The 22,877-nt window shown below is 54.6% G+C and overlaps 1 protein-coding gene across 6 annotated transcripts in view; it reads left to right on the forward strand.

Moving 5' to 3' along the window:
• SYNE3 (spectrin repeat containing nuclear envelope family member 3) overlaps nt 1–22,877 on the forward strand; it is a 100,775-nt gene that overhangs the window by 62,085 nt on the left and 15,813 nt on the right. For 5 of the 6 annotated variants that reach the window (XM_086708877.1, XM_086708874.1, XM_086708873.1 and 2 more), the window contains exons 9-17: nt 6,288–6,470; nt 7,403–7,546; nt 8,422–8,556; nt 11,609–11,770; nt 11,894–12,066; nt 12,498–12,627; nt 13,852–14,010; nt 17,229–17,378; nt 18,389–18,427. In XM_086708877.1, coding sequence (XP_086565003.1) covers nt 6,288–6,470; nt 7,403–7,546; nt 8,422–8,556; nt 11,609–11,770; nt 11,894–12,066; nt 12,498–12,627; nt 13,852–14,010; nt 17,229–17,378; nt 18,389–18,427 — 1,275 coding nt within the window. The remainder of the gene's footprint in view (nt 1–6,287; nt 6,471–7,402; nt 7,547–8,421; nt 8,557–11,608; nt 11,771–11,893; nt 12,067–12,497; nt 12,628–13,851; nt 14,011–17,228; nt 17,379–18,388; nt 18,428–22,877) is intronic. The other variant, XM_086708875.1, reaches the window with a different exon arrangement.

Raw genomic sequence — 22,877 nt, forward strand, 5'->3', positions numbered from 1 at the left:
ATGCCTCCGTGGAGAACGTAAAGGTTTGTGAAGAAGGCAACAAAAAGTGCCCACGGTCCCCCAAGCCGTAGGAGCCCTGTTAACATGCTGAGGTACACGACATCACCCTTTCTATCTGACCTGGTATTTCCGGGGAGGCCCTTTAACCAGGACTGGCCTCTCCTCACCCTTGAACACGCTGCTCAGCCACACAAGGGTGCCTGAAGTTTGGAGTGTCTGCTCTTGGGATTTTCCACGTGGGGCTCACGCTGGAACAAGGGTTTGTTTTCTCTGTCCATATTTCTTCATTTGCAGGGCTTAGCCTTTCCTTCTGGGGTTCCTATGGGCCTCCTTCTCCCATGCTCTGAAAGATGACTGTCCATCTTTTTGAGGAACTTCTCAGGGCTCCCCAAAGTGAATCTTACATGTGTCGCAGAAATCTACTTTAGGTCCGACAATCCCAAATATACCCTTCATACCTACCTGATGAAAACCCATCTAGCCGTTTCCATGCAATATTGTCACCAATAGACAAAATATTTCAGTAATTCTTTGCCATTTTTTGCGTATTTGGAATCATGTTATATAGCTGTGTATTCTGATATTTTCAGTTGGCTCTTACAAGCTTCATTTAAAATGGTCCCCGGGGCAGGGGGGTTGCCTGGGTGACGCAATTGGTTAAGCGTCGGACTCTTGATCTCTGCTCAGGTCCTGATCTCACAGTTTGTGAGCTCGAGCCCCGCATCGGGTTCTGTGCTGACAACATGGAGCCTGCTTGGGATTCTTCCTCTCCTTCTCTCTGCCCCTCCCCTGCTTGTGCTCGCTCTCTCTCTCTCTCTCTCTCTCTCAAAATAAATAAATAAACTTAATAAAAATAAAAAAAAAAATGGTTCAGGAGGACAGTCCAAGATGGCAGCGTAGAAAGATCCTGAACTTTATGTCCTCCCATGGATACACTGAATCTGTCGCTACGTATGGAATAATGCCCTCTGAAAAAGACCTGAACTGTAGCAGAACAGCTGCTTCCAACCAACGGTAAAAGGGCTTCACTGAGATGCGTCGGAGAGGCAGAGATGCTGTCTGGCCAAAAAATCTCACCCCCGACGCAGCGACCCGCCGTGAGGAAGTTGCTCACAAATTTGGAGCTTCTCCTCGAGGAGTGAGGGGTTTGTGCCCCACATCAGGCACCTGACCCCTGGGACTTCAAAATAAAACCTCAAGGGGAAAAAAAAAAAAAAAAACCCTAATGAAATGGAAATAAGTAATTTACCCAATAAAGAGTTGAAAGTAATGGTCCTAACGATGCTCACTGAGATCTTGGGAGAAGAAGGGATGAACACAGTAAGAACTTCCCAAAAAACCCCACGTAAACAATAAGAAAGTACCAAACAGAAGTCACAGAACTGAAGAATGCAGTGACTGCACTGAAAAATACACTGGCGGGTTCAGCAGCAGACTCGAATCCAAAGAAGGGGTCGGTGATCTGGAAGACAGGGCAGTGGAACTCACTCAGAGCAGCAAGAAGAAAAAAGAATTTGAAAAAATACAAATAGCTTAAGGGACCTATGAGGCCACATCAAACCGAATAACATTTGCATTGTAGATGTCCCAGAAGGAGAAGAGAGGGGAAAGGGGGCAGAAAACTTATCTGAAGAAATAAAGGCTGAAAGCTTTCCTAAACTGGGGCAAGAGACAGACATCCAGGTCCAGAAAGCACAGAGATGCGTGTTCAACCAAGACGAACAAAAAGTGACCCATACCAAGATTCATTATAATTGAAATGTCAAAAGTTAAAAATAAAGATAGAATCTTAAAAGTAGTGTGAGAAAAACAATGTGTTCCATACAGGGGGACGCTCCTAAGACTACAGGCAGGTTTTTCAGCAGAAACTCGGGACAGTTTTCCAAAGAAAACATACAGGTGGCCAACAGGCACATGAAAAGATGTTAACGTCACTCATCAGCAGGGAGGTGCAAACCAAAACCACGATGAGCTATCCCCCCACACCTGTTAGAACGGCTAAAAGCAAATGGCAAGAAACAACGAGCGTTGGTGAGGATGTGGAGAAAAGGGAACCCTGGTGTACTGTTGGTGGGGATGTAAACTGGGGCAGCCACTGTGGAAAAACAGTATGGAGGTTCCTCGAAAAATTAAAAAGAGAACTGCCATGTGATTCAGCGATTCTACTTCTGGGTGTTTGTCCAAAGAAAACAAAAACACCAATTTGAAAAGCTATATGTAAAGAGAGCCCCATGTTCGTTGCATCGTTAGTTACAAAGCCAAGGTATGGAAACAACCTAAGCGTCCACTGAGGGGTGAACGGATGAAAGAATGTGTGATTATGTCTATGTCTATATCTGTATCTATATCTATAGCTGTATCTATATCTATATCTATATCTATATCTATATCTATATCTATATCTATATATCTGTACCTGTATCCATATCTACATTTATATCTGTATCTATATAGATGTACATAAAGAAATGCCACTCAGCCATAAAAGAGAACGAAATCTTGCCATTTACAATAACATGGTTGGACCTTGAGGGCATCATGGTAAGTGAAATTAGTTGAGCAGAGAAAGACAAATACCACATGATCCCACCTCTATGTGGAATCTAAAAACCGAAAACCAAACCCGTAGATATAGAGAACAGAATGGAGGCCGCCAGTGGGGAGGGGTGTCGGGGGTAGAGAATCCCCGGGGGTTCTCGGGGGGGAGGGGTGTCGGAGGTTAAAGGGGCTCAAAAGATACAAACTTGCAGTTATAGGATAAATAAGTCACGGGGTCGTGATGTACAGCATGGCGACTACAGTCGATATGGTAGCCCCCCATAAAAGTCGCCAGAGGAGTGAATCTTAAAAGTTCTCATTGTCAGAAGGAAAAAAGAAATTATAATTTTGTGTGGTGACGGTCGGCCCTAGATGTATCATGGTGATCATTTCGCAGTGTGTACAAATATCGAATCGCGTCGCGCATCTGAAACTGATGTAACGTTACGTGTCTGTTATGCTTCAGCTAAAAAAGTCTTAAGAAAAAAGATAAAATGTTGCCGAAAAGTCATCGCTTTTAATGGCTGCACGGTATTTCGCAGTATTTTTTGTTCCGTTCGTGTGATATTTAGGTTGTTTCCAGTATTCCTGGTCATAACTTGTGCATGGTGGATATCTATGTACACAGATTTTGGTCTGCGTTTCTATTATTTTCCTCCTCATTTTGCTGACGAGGGACCAGAGCCGGAGAGAAGTTAGGGTGTTTGTTCAAGGTCGGGCCACTCCAGAGGCGGGGCTGAGGCCAGAATGGCAGGCTCTAGAATCTCATCTTATGTTTCTTATTCCTGCCGTCACCCTGGGTCCTGGGAACAGGGTTGGCATGTACAATGTGGCAGTTTTATTATCATTTGACTGTTGAGGAAACGATGTCCCAGAGAGGGAAAGGCACTGGTTCAAGGTCACACAGCGACCAAGTGGCAGAGCTGGCTTGGACCCAGGTCTGGTTGACTCCACGGCGAGCGCTTTTCCCGCTAGATCAGATTGCATTACCATCCCGTCCTTCCCACGGGGGGCAGAAAGCTAACCAGGACCTGTGCCAGGCGGGCGGGAGAGGTTCCGTCTTTCTAGAGTGTGACTCAGGACTCCCCGGGGCAGGAGTTTCGCGGATCAGTGGGTTGGAACAGGTGGGCAGGACTATGGCTTGTCCGTGCTCTGTGCTGGCTGGGATCACGTCTTGCGTTGCGCTCACGAGCCCTTCCCAGGCCGGATGGACTTCACGGGCCAGGCTCGAGCCGCCAGCCCTGTTTTTCTTGGCTCAGCTCCTGCGCCTAGCTAGCCTCAGCGTGGCCTATCAGACCTGCAAAGTTCCTCTAGGACTAAGGCATCAGGCCCCAAAGCTGGGCATGGCTGAGATGCTCATTTCCAAGGACGACTGTGACAAAGTTCCAAAACCAGATGGCTTAGCGCGATGGCGACTCACTCTCACACAGTTCTGGAGATGACAAGCGCCGAGTGAGGAGGGCCGCGCCGTCTCTGAAGGCTCTGGGGACCATCCTTCCCTGCCTCTTCTAGCTCCTGGTGTCGACTGACAGGTGTTGTTGTTCGCTGGCCTGTAGACCTGGCCCGGCGATCTCGGCCTTTGCCGTCACCTGGACAGCTTCTCCCCACGTGTCCTCACGTCGTCTTGCCTTGGTGCCTGTGGGTCGGGGTGCAGATTTCCCTTTTGAAGAAGCGCACCGGTCCTAACTGGATTGGGGCCCACCCTCATGACCTCATTCCAACTTGACCGTCTCCGTAAGGACCCTGTCTCCACATACAGTCACATTCTGGGGCAGTCGGGGTGGGGATGCTGTGACTTCACATCTTTTGGGGGGACGCAACTCAGCCCGCAGCGGCTGGTTAGACGGTACCAGAGAGACAAGCCGTCTGTTACTGTGTGTTCCCTGCGGGCTGTGCGCCAGGCTACACGCTGCATGGGCACCGCCCCCTTTCAGCCCTCACGCTGACCCTGGGAGTTGGGCGTGGCTCTGCCTGTTCTGCAGATGAGGAAACTGAGGCTCAGAACTACCCAAGGCCTCCGGATCGCAACTCCTCAGCCTGAACTCTTAACTGCTACACTATTGTGTCCAGACTTTCTGGAAAGGGAGTGAAGGGCACCCTCCCTAGCAAGGGGCTTGTCCTCTCACACCACCTGCCCCCATCGCGGGGGACGCCAGTTCGGCTGTGCCGGCCGTGTCTAGGCTGCCCTTCCTCCAGGGGCCCCCTCTGCTCTTCCCGGGCTCTGGCAACACGGCCTGCTCTGGGGAGGCTTCTCGGATTTCCCCAACTAGGGGCATTCAGCTCCGCCTCCAACACCCAGAGGGCTCTGTCGTGGACACTTGAAGGGAGCTGATCACTTTCGGCCTTGGATCGCAGGTACCTACCTGGGTTGGGGTCTTTGTCCCTTCCCAGCCCTGTGCCCAGCTCAGTGTCTCAGTAACATCACCAGGGATAAAGCGGAAGGACTCTGGCCAGCCGAACACAATTCCCTTGGCCTCCGGGACCCTGGGCCCTCAGATCAGCAAGGCGTGCTGACCCCAAACAGCTCGTTAGTCAGCAGAAGCCGGAGATTGGCACAGGGCTTTGGGGCAGGAAGAGTGAGTGTAGCCTGGGGGTGTGGTCGGGGCCGGCTTCCTGGAGGAGGCGGGCCGGGGCCATGCAAAGGCCCAGGGAGCCAGCTGCTCATCATGTGAGTCTCCCTTAGGTCCCTCCTTCACCTGGCACCTCCATCACCTGCACATCACAATTCCACTCAGATGTCACCTCCTCTAGGGAGCTTTCCTGAATTCCCACGTGCTCCCATAGACCCCTATGTCCCAAACAGCACCCAAGGGGTAGCCCTACTGCTGTCGGTGATGGGGGATTATCGAGTAAAGGATCCAACTGGTTTGGTTCAGGTGCAGCCGCAGTGTGGGCGGTCGATTCTGGGGGGACGGCTGGGGGGGGCAGGGGCGGCCGCAGTGTGGGCGGTCGATTCTGGGGGGACGGCTGTGGGAGGGCAGGGGCGGCCGCAGTGTGGGCGGTGGATTCTGGGGGGACGGCTGTGGGGGGGCAGGGGCGGCCGCAGTGTGGGCGGTGGATTCTGGGGGGACGGCTGTGGGGGGGCAGGGGCGGCCGCAGTGTGGGCGGTGGATTCTGGGGGGACGGCTGGGGGGGCAGGTGCGGCCGCAGTGTGGGCGGTGGATTCTGGGGGGACGGCTGGGGGGGGCAGGGGCGGCCGCAGTGTGGGCGGTCGATTCTGGGGGGACGGCTGGGGGGGGCAGGGGCGGCCGCAGTGTGGGCGGTCGATTCTGGGGGGACGGCTGTGGGGGGGCAGGGGCGGCCGCAGTGTGGGCGGTGGATTCTGGGGGGACGGCGGGGGGGGGGCAGGTGCGGCCGCAGTGTGGGTGGTGGATTCTGGGGGGACGACTGCGGGGTGGGGGGCAGGCAGTCAGGGGCTGCTGTGATCCAGGTGAGCGAGGCTGGGTCCGCTGTGGACACCGGCAGGGGGGATGGCTGGACAGGAGGTACAGTCTTGCCTGGGCTTTGGTGATAGGATAGAAGTGGGGGGTGAGAGAGGAATCAAGTTGACCCTGAAGGTCAGGGCCTCCCTAACGCGTCCCCGCCAGCCCGTTCCTCCCGGCGTCCGCCGCTTTCTCAGTTCCAGGCACGAAGGCGCGGCGTCCCGGGGAAGTTGAGGCAGGACCGATGTGCTCTTGGTACCGCTTCCCAGCCCGGTCCCGCCCTGCCCTGCCATGCCCTGGGGGTCACGGAGGCCTTGTCCCCTGTAGGCGGCCCTGGCAGAAAGCTCGCGCTTGAAGGAGCAGCTGATGATGCTACAGCTGAAGAAAGACCTGCTGAGGAGCGTCTTCGGCCAGGACAAAGCCACGGCCCTCCTGGAGCAGGTGGCGAGCTCCGTGCGGGACAGAGACTTGCTGCACAACGGCCTCCTGCAGAGGAAAAGCAAGCTGCAGGTGGGTGTCGCGGCCGCCGTCCTGGGGGCAGCCTTCTGGGGAGGGAGGCAGGAGGCCCAGACTCCTCCCTCGGCCCCACCACTTGTCACCGGGTGGCCTTCCCTCGCCCTTTGTCCCCCGGGGTCTCAGCTCCTCTCAGCCGGTGCGGTTAACGTGCGATCCTTCTAACTGGCGTCCTGGGCGCCTGCTGTGCCCACCCCTGCCCCTGAATCTCCCTCGACACTTCCTGAGTCTTCCTGAGGAAGCCGGGGGGGGGGGGGGGCGGGGGGGCTGTCTAATGAGAAAATGCAGAGAGAAAATTGCCTGTGAACTTTCGACCACCTAGAGCCGGAAGCTAATGTTATTAGGAGCACATTTCTGAATGACTGCACTAAATCGAAGGGGTAACGTGGCATGTCGAGGACGGTGTGTTCTTTTACGTAACACATGTTTGCCGAGCATCTGATGATGACGACGACATAACTCTCGGGCACTGGGAGGCACCGGGCCCTCGCCGAGAGCTCCATTCACATCCGGGATCTCATCTCCCCCAAGTAGCGAACGTTTAGCAAATCCCCTAGGGTTTGTGTGCCAGACAGTCTCGGCTGTGGCTCCTCGGGTCTACCGAGGCATGAGAGCGGCTACAAGTGAATGGGCGTGGCCGTATCCCAATAAAACTTTATTGGCAAAAACAGGCCTCCGGCGGGATCTGGTGTGTACGTATTATGAGATGCAGTTCTGTGCTAGGGAGCAGAGCAACTGTCACGGTGAGGACGCCACGGTGATTCCAAGGAAGGGCGTCCAACCCCAGCAAGGGCTCCAGGAAGGCTTCCTGGAGGGGGTGATGCCGGAGTGGATATGAGCCGGCCGGGAGAAGGCCGGAGTTCGGTCGTGAGTGGCCGGTCGTACAGGGTGCCTGTAATCTGTGTGCTGTCCGTTGTGTGTCTCTGCAGAGCCTGCTGGCTCAGCACCAAGATTTTGGGGCTGCTTTCGAGCCCCTACAGAAGAAGCTGTCGGACCTCCAAGGCAGGGTCCGAGCTGAGAACGGGCTTCAGCAGGACCTTCCTAGGAAACAGACCCAGCTCTCCAGGTTGCAGGTAAGGGCCTTGTGGGGCCCGGGTGGCCCCGTTCAGGTGCTCAGCTGTGTCTGTAGGCAGCTCCCCTCTTGCGGCCGTAACTGGGAAGACAGCGGCCGCCGAGCCCCTCGCCTGAGGTCTGACCTTTTGTCCAGATCTCTGCTAGATTGATGTGGTGGCTTCTGGCCTCTGCGGGACCTTTAGTACCTGCAGACTGTGAATTCTTGAACCTCAGGAAAAGATCAGCTACACTTCTGTTTACTCTGTCGCTGCAAAATGTCATGTTGGTATTCGGTTTTAAAATTGCTCTGCTCTAAAAGTGTTCCTGATGAGTACAGAGGCCTTCAGTTAAATGATCTGATTTGGGGAGCGAGAATAAATGTGTTAAAACGCAGGCAGACTGTCCATAGGCAGATTGGTCAATAATGATGGGCTGGATAAGGAGGTTGCAGGATTTTAAATGCGTGTGATACAATTACCCTGTTAAAAGTCAAGCACTTTTGACTTCATATGTACATTGAGAGGGTTCTTGGGAAGACGTTAAAAATGGTGTGTCTGGGGGCTTTAAAACTGAAGTTGGGGTGTGATTCTTCACGAGGAGAGGGGGTCATCAGGTAAGAATCCAGGTGGGAGTTTGACCCCCCCCCCCCAGAGATGCCCTCTAGGCCATAACCGTTTGTTTTCAGGGTGTCCCAGAATATTTCTGTCTCCTTTTAAAAAGTCTCACCAGCTCTGAGAGTAGGCCCATCAGATGGCCATATGGTGCCGCCACTGGGGTGGGGGAGCCCCATCTTGCGGGACCTTCCCAAGCTCCCCCACTCAGAGCCCCCCTCCCCCCATCAGCTCCCATGACAGGAGATAAACAGGACGGCCACACTTGCTCCTTTTTGCTGCAGGGGCTGCAGGAAGAGGGGCTGGACCTTGGGGCACAGATGGAGGCCGTGAGGCCTCTCGTCCAGGGGAACCCCACCCACCAGCACAAAATGGAGCAGCTTTCTGCCGACTACCAGGCCCTGCAGAGGTCTCTGGAGGTAAAACCAGGCGCCTGGGATCCTATGCTCTCTGCCTTTTCTTCCTGCATTCCTTCAAACCTTTCTGTTTTCTTTTTCCCTTCCTTTCTTCCCTCACTCACTCATGCAGCAGACGAGTAGTGAGCATGTCCCCTATGGCGGGGGTGGGGGGTGGGGGGTTCTGGGCCCTGAGGATGAAGTCTGGCACCAGGCCGACAGCCAAAGCCCCGCTCTCCAGGGTTATATTCCAGTGGGGAGATGGACAGTGAGTCTGCAAAACAACAAGCTCATATACAATTCCGGGTGTGCCCGGAGGCCAAGGAACAGAACAGGCTAACAGCCCCGGGTGCAGTGGGCGTGGGGGTAGGTAAGCCCCGTTAAGAGCGGGTTGAAAGTTGCACCCCGGCGGCTGGGAGCCTCCTCTGCGGCGCCCTCTAGTGGTCACCCGGGCCCTTTGAGACCTGGGAATGGAATGGGGCAGGGGTGGGGGAGGCTGGCGCAGGCTTCTTCAAAACTGGCCTGAGGACAAATTTAAGTGATTCAGATGGGGTCCTGGGCTCTGCATTTGTAACAAGTGCCCTGGGGATTGTGGAGCCGCCTCTCGGGCAGCCACACCTCAAGAAAACCTAGGCTGGGGGCACCTGGGTGGCTCCGTTGGTTGAGCGTCCGACCCTTGGTTTCTGCTCAGGTCATGATCTCACGGTTCGTGAGTTCGAGCCCCGAACTGGGCTACACATTGATAGCATGGAGTCTGCTCGGCATTCTCTGTCTCCCTCTCTCTGCCCCTCCCCTGCTGGTGCTCTCTCTCTCTCCCCCTCTCTCAAAATGAATACACTTTAAAAAATAAAAAAGAAATTAAAAGCCTTGAGGGGCACAGTAATAAAAGGGGGACAATGCTTCCTTGAAGAAGTGTTTAGGCAATAATTAAAGAACGCGATTGAACTGGAATGTTAGCGTTCTGCAACCGCTAATCATACTCAGTTAATGCTCCTTATTAACTATTATCATGATCAATCTGGCTTATCATTGGATAGAGGCATTAAAGCTGGTGTTTGCTGTTTCTCTGGGCTCTGTGGGCCCCCAAAGGGCAGGGATGGTGATTTCCTAGTTCTCTACTCCCCCACCTCCATCTTGAGACCACTAGCTGCTAATTTATTAGGTGGAGTTAAATCAGTTCATCTAGACCTCACGCATCGCTTAGACCAACGGGCCTCCCTCGGTGGATCCACGTTTCCTGGAAGCTCATAGGGGGTTTTGGTTGCTGTGACCATGATAGAGCAGGGGTGACCCCTGCAGATACAGGGAGAGGGACAGGTGACCTCATCCGGCTCCCACAACGCAGAACTGCCCCACTGCCCACAAGATTTCCTGAGCCACCCAGGTGCCCCACTCAGGGCTTTTTAAACCTAGTAAGTTCTAATAAGTCCTTTCCCCACAGCCCAGGCCATTTTCCCGTCTCCCCCCGGGGGAGACAGACCCCACTAAGCAATCGGAGGCCATTGAAAGCATTGGGTTTGACATTGGTGGATGGGGACAGGGGCTATGGTAGCGACAGTGCGGAGAAGTGGACTTTTAGGTAACTGTTCAGGCTCTCGTTACTGGTTTGTGGCAGAGAGTTGGGACACACCCTCTCTGTCTCCCCAGTTCTAGGGGGCCTGGTGTCCAGGGGCGGGCATTAGCCGGTGTCTGGAATGAAGGAGGGCAGGGCCTGTGGTGGCCCAAGCCAGGGGTCACAGCCAGACCCTGGGGTCTCACTGGCCTGCAGTGGGTGGGGAGAGAGGGGCTCAGAGGGCCCCAGGTTGGGTGACCAGGAGCACAGGCCCCTTCCTTTCCTGAGGACGGAGAAGAACAAGGCCCCAGCCTGAGAGCTGGGAAGGGCTGACCCAGAGGAGAGGGGAAAAAAGCAGGACCATTTTCAAAAACTCTCTATCGAAGCATCATCGTATGTAGAAAAGAGAACATCTCCCCTGTGCGGTTCGATGCATTTTTAAAAACTGGACACATCCACGTTATCAGCACCCAGATTATGACACAGAAGGATACTGGCTCCCCCAACCCCCAAGCCCCTCGGGCCCCCCCCCCCCACCCACAGCCACTCCTGGTGCCTGAAGGCAACCCTGATGTTTGACTTGGAACACCCTGGGTTGGGTTTGCCTGACTTTATACGTTATTTTAATTGAATCGCACAGAATGGTTTTCTGTGTGTGTCTGGCTCCTAGCTGTCCACACGTCGGCTGTAAATTCACCCGCAATGCTGTATTATAATGACTGTTGCATAGATCGCTCATTCCTGCTGTAAAATATCCCAGCGTGTGAATATACCTCAACATATTCATCCATACTTCTGCTGACGGGCACTCGGGTGCTTTCCTGTCTCTTCCTGTTACAAGCGACACCGCGTGCGGGCCTTTTGGTGACGATACGTTTGTATCTGTTAGGTGTCTGCCAGGGGCGACAGGGTTAGGTCGTAGGGATGCCTGTGTGCAGTCTTAGTAGATACTGACCTCTGGTTTCCCCAAGTGGCATATGATTTACACCCACGCCAGTGGTGGACAGGAGGTCTGATCGTCCACACCCTCGTCCAGACATGGTAACATCCACATAAAAGTTAAGAAGGCTTAGAGGCACTTTAGGGGCACCTGGGTGGCTCAGTCGGTGAAGCGTCCAGCTTCAGCTCAGGTCACGATCTTGTGGTTCGTGAGTTCGAGCCCCGCGTCGGGCTCTGTGCTGACAGCTCAGAGCCTGGAGCCTGCTTCGGATTCTGTGTCTCCCTCTCTCTCTCTGCCCCACCCCCGTTCATGCTCTGTCTCTCTCTGCCTCAAAAATAAATAAACATTAAAAAATTTTTTTTAAATAGGAGGCTTATAGACACTTTAAACCAGAGTTGGTCTTGCCAGAGTAAATCCCTGTCCTGTGTACAAGGGAGGACCAGCGTCTCACGTTCCCGCTGGGTGCGAAGCCCTGGGGGCCGTCTTGCCCCAGGGAAGGTCTGGGGGCCCTGCAGGATGGGGTGGCCCGGGGTCCCACCTTGCCTGCACTCAGAGCGCCCTGGGCCCCCTGGGCTGTGCTGCAGGACCTCATGGACAGGTGTCAGCAGAGCGTGCGGGAACATTGCACCTTTAGCCACCAGCTGCTGGAGCTGAGACAGTGGATCGCCGTGGTCACCCAGAAGCTGGAGTCACACCAGGAGGAGACGGGCCCGTGGGACGCCCAGTCCCGGGAGGTCGAAGTCGAGGTGGGATGGCTTTCCCCACGAGAGCCCACACTGGGGGAACAGAGACCCCTGTCCCAAGAGCTCACTGAGTGTGTGTGTGTGTGTGTGTGTGTGTGTGTGTGTGTGTGTGTGTGTGTCCTTCAGAGGCTGCTGGCTGAATTCCCGGAGAAGGAGGCCCAGCTGCCCCTGGTCGAAGCCTATGGCCGGCTGGTGATGAAGAAGTCTTCTCCGGAAGGGGCTGCTCTGGTCCAGGAGGAGCTGGAGGAATTGGTGGAGTCGTGGCAGGCTCTGAAGCTGCTGGAGGAAAGCCTGCTGAGGTGAGGGTCCCCCGCTCCGAGCTGGTCTCAGGCGACACCCCCGTTTCGCCACGGGGAGAGCTCAGCGGGCCCGTAGAAGCATGGCGTCAGGTGCCCCCGTGTATCTCCAGTCTGGCCCAGGGGCGATTCTAGCGGGAGCAGTGGGAGCAGGGAGGTGTCCCGGCTTGGGGGGGGGGGGAGGTCAGCCTGCAGCCCCTCCTGGCTTGGGCCTCCCCCGCGCCGATGGGCGTGTGCACTTTAACGGCAGGGTGACGTGGGTCTCAAGTAGGGAACTGGAGCCTTGGGAACGTTCTGACGAACCCGAAGGATGGTCACTGACTTGCGAGGCCCAGAAGTCGGCTCCTACCCCGTGGTGCCCCCAGTCTGTTGCTTCTGTGACCCGGGGAGTCCCCATCACAGCGCCACGCTGACTGGGCTGGGTGTCTTCTCAGCCTCATCAGAAACCAGCAGCTGCAGAGGACGGAAGTGGACTCGGGGAAGAAAACGATTTTCACCAACAACATCCCGAAGACTGGGTTTCTCATCGATCCCGCGGAGCCTCTTTCCGGGCGTCACCGCCGGGTGAGTCTGCCCAGGGGGGACCTTCCAGGGAGACGGCAGACCCGGAGGGAGGGACGGTGGGTGGCCTTCCCCCAAGCCCCGTCCCTGCCTGCGGCCGCGTGCTCAACTCGGGACTTGGCCATGTCCTCTCCTGGGTGTGCCGCTGGACAGAGGGACTCAGAGGCCCCAGACCCGGGCCAGGGGGAAGGTCAGAAGTGTCGCTTGGGCAGACAGGTCCCCACCCCTCGGAAACCTCGCCCCTCGCAGGGCTGACGGCTTCCTGCTGGCCCCACACTGCAAACTGAAATCGCGCGAGAGGGGTACCTTTTTTGTGTGCCATAAGCCGCATTTTGTTCAAAAGAACTAACCCGACCATCTCGTATCGCTCACCCCTTCTCCTGACGGCTTTTAAAAAAAGGAACCGCGTTGAAAAGACCCATCCTTCCCTGTCCTTCGAAAACGACACCTCCACTCCGATTCTCCCATGTATCCTTGTGTCGCCCCTTCCCAAATCACTGAGCGTTACTGTGCCCTGAGGCCCGCACTTGGGGCCGGGGTGCAGCCGGGAGTGAAACAGAATCGCTTCCAACCCGCGGGAACTTCCGACCCAGCGCAGAGCTTTGCACGCGGTAACGTGCACCCCGATCGTGGGAGAACGCACCTTCCGATCAACAGGTCTGGGACGGGGCCCAGGATTCTGCATTTCTGGAAGCTCCCGGATGACGCCCATGCCGCTGGGCTTCCGGGAACATTTTGAGGAGCGAGGAAATGGGAACCGTAGGCAATTAAGTCAGGGTTTACAGAAAGCGCAGTACGCACTGGCAAGGGCCTCGCTGAATGGGCTTGCATTTTAGACAGGCCGCTCTGGCCACAGAGCCCGGAGGGGGACAGGTGTGGAGGAAGGGGAACCACTGCGATGGCCTTCCTGGTGAGGAACGGTGGTGGCTGCCGCTAGGAGACCAGCAGGTGACCACGGTGATCCGTTGTCGCGGCTCGGGGCGGTGGTCCAGGAGAGCGCTGAGCACTGGCTGAGGCAGCGCAGGACCCTGGACCTGAATTAGAATTAAATTTCTAACGTGGCCTCGTTGGCTAGAGAGACCTTCCTCCCTCTCCAGGCTCCAGGCCCCTCTCGTCACCTTTGGGCATCCTCAGCCCTACCTTCTGCCTCAGAGGGAAGCCACAGGATGCGTGGCCAGTAGGCTGATTTCCCCTCTGATGGGTCGGTCGTGCTGTGTATTCCTGCAGGCAAATCTGCTCCGGGAAGAAGGCAGCCGGGAAGGTTACTCCCAGCTCCTGAGGGACTTTGAGCAGTGGTTGGAGGTGGAAAACGCCAAGCTGGTTAGCATCATCGCGATGAGAATGGCCGCAGCCAGGGATCTGAGGGCCAGGGAAACGAAGCTACAGGTTTGTTGCCACAAAACGGCCCTCCTTTTGCACCCACGGATGTGTTCGCCACCAGGGGCTTCTTCAAAAAGAAGCACACACGCGGCTTGTGAGCCATTTTCATCCGTGTATAAGTAATAGTCTCTGCACTTTTTTGGTTCACGTATTTCCGAAGGACTTTCGGAGAACCATTCATTCCTTCAGCCTCCTTCTGTGTTCCCCAGCTTGGACAATATCACGCCTCGTCACGACTCCTATCCATCGGCGAGCCGTGGCTGTGTAACAAACCCTTCCATCGGTTTGAGCTTTCAAACAGCAACCGGTTATTTGACTCATGGTTCCGAAGGTTGGCAATTTAGGCCGAGCTCATCTGGGCAGAGCTTCTGGTCTTGGCTGGGCTCCCTTATTTGCTGTCAGTTATAGGTCAGCGGGGTGGCTCTACTCTGGGGGGCTGGCAGGCTGTGGGAGATGAGCATGAGACGGACCGCACAGCCCTCATCCTCTTGTGGGACAGCCCAGGCTTCTTGTGGTAGAGGCGTCGTGTCAGAGGGCAAGTGGGAGCACTCGAGGCTTCTGAGGCCTCGAGTAGGAACTGGCGTATTACTTGCCCTGGATTCCGTTGGACAAAAAGGGTCACAGGGCCAACCCATGTTCACGGGGAGGGAAAACAGACTCCACCTCTTGGTAGAAAGGACTCAAAGTCATATTGCAAAGGTCATGAATATGGCGGGAATATGGTCATGAATATGGCGGGAATATGGTCATGAATATGGCGGGGCGTCATGGCCATTTTTGCAGTCCTTCTACCACAGATCTTTCTCCTTCACGCCCATATCTAAATAGTCACCAAGCCCTCCTGGATTCCACCTCCTGGGACTTTTTTGTTTCTGTCCCCTCTTACTATCACTATGTTAATCTAGATACTTTTGACTTGATGATGGCAATAGCCTCCCAGCTGGCCTTCTTTCTTCCTGATGGGCCCCATCCAGGTCCTGGCTCATTCCGCGGCTAGAGTGACCTTTAGCCTCATGAATGTGACTTTATCCTTCCCCTGATGTAAACCTTTCGGTATAGAGGCCAGCCTCCCAAACGTATCACACAAAGCCTTTCTCATCCGGGCCCCAGCTTACCTCTCTTTTTCCTTATTTCTCTGCAGTTTTATTAGGATATGTTAGGGTTTGGATGGCTTTTTAGTTTTCTTACTTGGGATTCATCTGGATACTGGAATCTGTAGTCTAGAGTCTTTCCGGAAAATTCTAGAGCATTCTCTGATACTAACATACTGCCTTTGCCTTATCCCCTTTCTCCTCTCCTGCTGTGATGCTGCTTAGACACATGTTATTCCTTCTCTCTGTGGGCTCTATGTCTCCTACCTTCTCTTGCGTTTTGTTCATCCTCTCTCTTCCTGTTGCATTCTGGAGAGTTTTTCTACACTACCTTCCGGTTTACTAATTCTCTCTTTCACTGTGTCTCATTCACTATTACACACGTCTGTTAAGCCTTTCGCTTTTGATATTGTATTTGCCAGTTCTAGAATTTCTACCTGGTTCTTTTGAAATGCTACTCTGTCACTTTTTGTAGCTTCCAGATCCCTGCTGAGTCTGGTTGTTAATTCTTCAAGCACGGTAGCTGTTTTATATAGTGCATCTAATAATTCTCAAGTCATTTTAGGAACATTTCTTTTGCATGTTGTTTCTGCTTGTTCTTGTTATCAGTGTCTTGTATATATGAGGCTGCTTTGATTGTGTGCTGGGCATTGCATTTGACGAAATAGATGTAGGGGTAATTTGAGATTCAGGATCACCTCTTCTCCAGAGAGAATTTTGTTTGTGACTGCCAGGCAAGGAGGACATTATTGTTCTGAAACCAGTGAGTCCAAGTTCAAAGTTTGAGGCTCCCTGGACCACTGGTGACCTGGGCCGGACTTTAGTCCACTAAAGGTGTGAATTTACTTCTTTTCTTTTTTCTTTTTTTTTTTATTATGTTTCTTTATTTTTGAGAGGCAGAGAGAGAGAGAGAGAGAGAGAGCACAAGTGGGGGAGGGACAGAGAGAGAGGGGGACACAGAATCTGAAGCAGGCTCCAGGCTCTGAGCTGCCAGCACAGAGCCCGACGCGGGGCTCGAACCCACGGACCGTGAGATCATGACCTGAGCTGACGTCGGACGCTCAACCGACTGAGCCACCCGGGTGCCCCAAGTGTGAGTTTACTTCTGATTCACCTTTAGGAATCTCAGCCAAAGGGGAAGCAGATTATCAAAGTCTCTATCCCTGCAGAGCCCAGACCTTGACCTTTGTCTCCATAGCCCCATGAGGTTTCCCAAAGCGTGATCCGTTTCACAACTGTTTCTTCCAGATCGACAACTGTCCTGCAGACAAAAGCCGGTCTGAACACCGGCCTTACTTCTTTGGGTCTCACCCTTTCCCAGGGTTTAGCCTGATGCGTCTTGCTCTCTCGTTAACTCTTTGATGACTCTTAAGTGTTTCTAATACTTTGCCCTCCGTGAGAAGTTTGGTCCAACTACCTACGACGAGGAAGTCCTTGCGTCCCTCTTGTCTCTCATTTGGCTGTGATGCTCATTTTGTGCCACCACCATCCAACCCCAGCCGTAGCAGAGATTACTTGCGGCTGCCCCCGTGTAGGCCTCCTTGCTCTTAAAGAGTTCACGTTCTAGTCGGTTCTGAGAAGCTGCGCAACCTGCCCATATCACACCACCAGCAGGATGGGGTGGAGGCAGGATCCTTGGCCAGAATTTAAACCCACACGCTCAGATTTGCAGCCCTGCTCCTACCCCTACATCGCTACCTCTCAGGAGTCCTGAGGATAACAAGTGCCACCCTGGGGTGACACAGTACTATATTGTGATAGAAAAATCTGCCGGCTCCCAGTAGCACTCTGCCAGGCTTAAGAATGCCAACAGAAAAGCACGTTCAACCGTGGTGGCTCTTATCCTGATGGTGACTCTTCTGTCAAACCCTCCAAGGACTTGGTTCTAGAATGTCAGAGGCGGAAGTGACCACGGAGGTCAGCAGCGCACCTGCCCCCCTCAGGCAGGAGTTCCTTCTGTAGCATTCCAGAGAGCGACTGCCTGGCCTTGGCTTGAATTTGCACGATGGGCTTCTCACTTTACAGGTTCCTTCGGCTGCCTCTCGAGACAAATTCGATTGGCTCCTCCTTACCAGGCAGGTGGGGCCGTCTGGGCCATTTGGAAGGTGCACGTGACACTGCCTGTCCCCACAGGAGCTGCAGGCTCGGGTGCCAGAAGGTCAGTGTCTCTTCGAGAACCTCCTTCATGTCGGGCCAGCGAGGGGGTCCTCGGACGAGCTCGAGGACCTGCGTTACCGGTGGATGCTGTACAAGTCCAAGCTCAAGGACTCCGGCCACCTGCTGGTAGGTGCCAGGGCGTGCAGCTCCCAGGCCCCAGGGGCGGGGCTATGGCTGAGCCCGAGCTCGTCTGGGGAGACGTAGCTGGGCGACATCCTCTCTGCCCCACACGCTAAACTCGGGCGTGAGTGATGGAGGCTCGCGGGTCGTAGGTGCTTCACTTCCAACATGTCCCCTGGCCATCCTGCCGCCCCGTGAGGCTGGCGCTCCGGTAATGACAGCAGTGACCATCACGGTTCACGTTCGAGGAGCGGCTCAGCTGAAGTCTTTATGACCCCATTCAGGTCCTTACACCAGTCTCCAAAGGGAGAGCGGAGACTGAGAGCCGGAACTCCCACGGCCGTGGCGCTAGTAAGCCAGCATTCAAACACGCCCTGCCGTGGGAGGCACCATGGAGGGGCACGCTGGACTGGGGCCCGGGGCCCTGGGATCCAGCCCTACTTCTCCACCCATTTGCTCTGTGATTGTGGACCATCACCTTCCCCCTTTGCGTCCCCGTGCATCCTCACACAACACGATGATAAAGCTAACTAGTAATAACAGCCTTTATTAAATGCCGTGCCCCCATAGCAACCCTACAGAGGGGGCACCGTTGTCATTCCCCGAGAAGAGAAGCGATGGGGAAACTGAGGCACCAGGGTTAGCCCGAGGAGGGGGGCAGTCGAGACGGCCTCTGAGGGGGCCCTCAGGTCCCAGACGCCAAGCTTCAGCGCTCTAGCTTTGCCGTCCCCGCCACGGCCGCCGTGGCCACTAGGTGTCAGCGCAGTCCCAGCCAGGTGGCCGCCGCCGGCCCAGGCTTCCCAGACGGAATCCCACCTGGGCCTGAAGTGCGTTAAAAAGCTCATTAAATCGAATCACCTGCTGGTTCAGCCTGTCCAGATGACCAGAAGTTTTAAAGAAACACTCCCCTGACAAAATGAATATTCCATTACAGGCTCTGCTGGGATTTGAGTATCACTCACTTAACTTCTTCCCCCCCCCCACCCCCCTTTTCCTCTCCTTCCCGAAAATAACAGACACAGAGTTCTCCAGGGGAGCCGACTGGATTCCAAAAGGTACGGTGTTTGCCATCTGCTCCACACGCTAGAGGGCAGGGCGTCTGGAGGTGGGTAGGCCTGTGACGCTGCAGCCAGACCCCCGGGCTTTCTGGAAGGTTCCGCGAGGTCTGAGGAACATTTATGGGGAATGAGCTGCGGGCCGTGTTGTGCTGTGCCGGGCCCCGGGGTCCTCGGGAGGCCTCAGGAGTGTGTGCAGAACGTATTCAGCTGTGACAAACGCATGACAGAGGAGGGACCCTGGAATTTTTCATCGCACGCCAGGATGCGGTGGGGAGTGAACAAGGACGCGATTAACAATTATGTTGTGACAACAGGTGTCAACCAGGACTGTCCCGGGAGACCTGGACCACTCCAGGCCAACTGGATCGTGTGGCCGCCTGAGTGGTGGTTGGGCACACGGGGGCCAGTGGGGGAGTAACGGGGGAAAGGGGGGTTGTGCCTCGCGTGCTCTACGAGGAAGGTGTTTCCACTTCTGGCCGCTGAGAAGCGCTCAGAGCCACTCCTGTGGCGTTTGCAGGCCGAAGTGCTAACCGTGGGAGCGGCACTAGTCGTGAGTACTAATCATTATTACTTTAGACGCTCTGTGTCGTCCATCCACCGTGTGCCGGAAAATCCTGCTGAATCATGGTGAGGGCACCTCATTTAACGGTACCATCAACACCCAAGAGGCATCACCGCCTTCACGGAAGCGTGGGGAAACTGAGCAATGCAAGGTCGGAATGAGTCCTTCAGCACAGGCACGTGGCTTCTGGGTGGTCTCTGGGCTGTGGCCCCAAGGCCGTCACCTGGACTTTCCACACCGTGCCTTGGAGAAGGCATCCCTGGGGCCTGGCGGGTGTCCCTGCTTCAGGGAAAACCCGATGTGAATGGATGTCTCCTTTTGCAAGGGAGCTCTCGTTTCAAGCCCTGGCCCAGAACAGAGTGAGCCTTCAGCAGGCTCTGCTCCAAAGAGCCCTGGGTTCCTCGAGGTCCCTAATGCCATGGGATCGGTTTCCAGGCGCTTTGCACACTGGGATTTCTTCTTGGTCTCCAGCGGGTTTTTGTGTCTCACGTCCGTAGGAGAGCTGGTGTCCTGTGGACTGGGTCGGGCGGTCACGAGACCAACGCTGTGCTTGGGGCCCAGCGTCAACTAGCTTGGTGGCTTTGGGCAAGTGGCTTTGCCTCTTGGGGCTTGACTTTCCCCATCTGTAAAATGGAATTATCAGTGCCGACTTTCGTCGTGAATGAATTCTGAAGATCATGTGAACTGTCATTTGTAGAAGTCCTTCAGGGAGACTGTAGCCCTGGATCCCCCCCTCATTTAGAATGACAGCCTCCTCGAGAAATGTGCAAGACCATCAGGAAGCCCGGTGGCTTCCGGGGGCTTCCATACTTTTAAGCCCTGCACTGGGGAGCCCCCATCTGGAGCTCCCAGGGGGAACCTGGAGGAGTCATGTCTGGGTCCCCTGATCCCTTGCACACAGCGAGTGCTCACTAAATGTTTCTGAGCCGGGGGACACTTGGCTGGGGGAGGCCGGGCCTCCCAAGCAGGCTGTTTCCTGGCAGCCTGCGATTGGCTTAGCGTGGAATGTCCACAGCCCTGTCGTTCGGGGCTCAGCCACAGCTCATTTGCTGTCCGTCATTCGTTCCACAAGTATTTACTGAGTGCTGACCGGGCCAAGGACTGATGTGGGCACTCGGGATCCGTCAGTGATCACAAGAGCAAAGTCCTGCCCTGGTGGACTGCAAATGCGTCCTGGCTGGGAGGAACGGCACGTCTCTGAGGCCGGGGCTCTAAGGGGCAAAGGTGGACTGGGGTCCTCATAGCTACAGGTTGTGTCTTATCTGCGGCTGGCAGATACTGGGCACGGCTTTGTGGGGTATGCGAAATGGGCAGGCTCTAAATGGCTAAAAAACACACTTATCCGGGCTCTGTGTAAAATAATCGGATGCGTAGGGGTGCCTGGGTGGCTCCGTCGGTTAAGCGTCCAACTCTTGATTTTGGCTCAGGTCATGATCTTGCAGTTCTGCTTGGGATTCTCTCTCTCTCTGCCCTCTCTCTCTCTGCCCTTACCCCGTTCATGCATCTCTTTCTCAAAATAGGTAAACTTTAAAAAGTTAAAAAAAAAATAATAGTAACATAAAATAATCGGATGTGTAACAATCTGAGTTTGCGGCTGGCCACCTGGCTTTCGTGAAGCCTGCCCACGAGGAAAGAAGCAACCTGCGAGGCCATCTCGGGCTCATCTATGCGACAGCTTAGGCACAGATTTCTGGGTCCCACCCTGAGTTTTTGGTCCACTAGGGCGGAGACGGCCCAAGAATCTGCATCCCTAGCAAGTTCCCAAGTGACGCTGACGCTGCTGGCCTGGGACCCCACTTCAAGAACCACAGCTTGACGCACCGGATTTGAATCTCGGATCCACCATTAGTGTGCGTGACTGTCGACGAGCCACTTAGTGACGCTCTCCAAGGAACACAACGAGGGTCCGCCAAGCTGATGGTGGACAGAGTCCTTGTAACTCTGCGCATAGTAGGTTTTCGATGGCCAGGTAAATGAGGACCTTGAAGACTTTGCAGACACCGCCCGTGCTTATATCCCTCGGAGAACAAAGGGAACAATGACACCCCTGGCTGGGGTGGGGGGGAGACCCCTCCCTTGGGTGTGTTTCTTGTGTTGTTTCTGCGGCCCGTGTGTGTGCACACAGACGCATATACACACACACGCTGACAGGGTGACAGTGCTGTCTTCAGAGGCTGTAATCTGGCTACCTTAAAAAACATTTCATATGTTATTTTTAGTCCAAAAGAAAAAAAAAAAAACTGCCCCAAAGCTAATTATTTATGAGCAGTTGGTTCTCTGCACTTTTTTTTTTTTTCTCTCTGCACAAAGTCACTGGAAGCTCCAACTACGTCAATGGCTTCAGCCTGTTTGTTTGTATAAACACGGTAATTAAGATTTATTAAATTTGCAGCCTGCCTACGCCCTCGCCAGCTCAGTGCCCCCGGATACGTTTGCCTGCAGCATTGAGCACATGAAATGTAACTGCTTTTTTTTTTTTCTTTCTTAATTTTTGTAAGTGTTTATTTATTTTTGAGAGAGAGAAACAGAGTGTGAGTGCGGGGAAGGGCAGAGAGAGAGAGGGAGACACAGAATCCGAAGCAGGCTCCGGGCTCTGAGCTGTTGGCATAGAGCCTGATGTGGGGCTCGAACTTGGGAACGGCGAGATCATGACCCGAGCCACAGTCAGATGCCCAACGAACTGAGCCACCAGGGCGCCCTGTAATTGCTTTTTTTTTTTTTTTTCAACGTTTATTTATTTTTGGGACAGAGAGAGACAGAGCATGAACGGGGGAGGGGCAGAGAGAGAGGGAGACACAGAATCGGAAACAGGCTCCAGGCTCCGAGCCATCAGCCCAGAGCCCGACGCGGGACTCGAACTCACAGACCGCGAGATCTTGACCTGAGCTGAAGTCGGACGCTTAACCGACTGCGCCACCCAGGCGCCCCTGTAATTGCTTTTTAAGTTGCACGTGGGCCGTGAGGGGACCATCTTCCCGCATCCGCCCAGGGCAGTGGCGGAGTCTACTTGAGACAAACTTTGTGTCCAAGCACAGATTTGCAAATGTGTCTCTTCGGCCTGGGTGAACCGGGCCACAGCCAGCGTGCCGTTTGGCAGGAGTGGAGAACAAACACCACCCTCCCATGCATGCTGTGGCCTCTCGGGATGGGGACCCAGATGGCCAGCATTTTATTTACTGGATCGCATTTCGTAGGTTCTAAGGCTCATCGTGACGTTTCACATTTTCACATTTCTGGAATCCGGGTGACTTATTACGATCGAGTTCTTCCCGTGAGGATTTGGGTTTGCTTCCCTCCACCGCCCAGGACACTATCCACCTGAGATTTCTCGAAATCGAAAATCTTTGCTGGCAGGGCGGTATTTTGTTGTGTTTTCCTTCGGCCCACGGCGACCGCGTGGATTCCGACACCCAGCCCCTGGGAGCTCCAGGGGCTCACATTCTCGGGGAAGAGTCTTACCCCCCTCCCTCCACCCAGTGCCAAGATAACGCGTCGTATTTCCTCGCTTCCCCTTTCCGTGAGGTGGGACTTGCTCTCGATCTCCCTGATGTTGAAGGCGCAGCCCCCCCCGGCTTCCCAGCTTTGTGGGGGGCTCCAGTCAGACGCTCCATCATGGTTGTTTCCTTTCTTAGCGGCGTGTGAAATCATGACCCGCCTCACAGTGAGCACCTTCGATCACGCGAAACACTCAGATACCACATCTAAGGAAGCCTTACTGAGTTTTCCAGGTTAGATGGGAACTCTCTCTCACGACGACTATGATTTTTTAAAAAATCTCTCCTGGGTGCCAGGCGCTGCTCTCGAACACTCGTGTGCCCGGTCTTTGCCCCTCATGACCACCTTCTCCTTTTTGGTGGGAGAAGCACGGCCTCTTGGCCCCTTCTC

Source organism: Puma concolor, chromosome B3 (assembly GCF_028749965.1).
Source record: "Puma concolor isolate L17-30 chromosome B3, mPumCon1.1.hap2, whole genome shotgun sequence".
In the NCBI taxonomy this organism is placed as follows: Eukaryota; Metazoa; Chordata; class Mammalia; order Carnivora; family Felidae; genus Puma; species Puma concolor.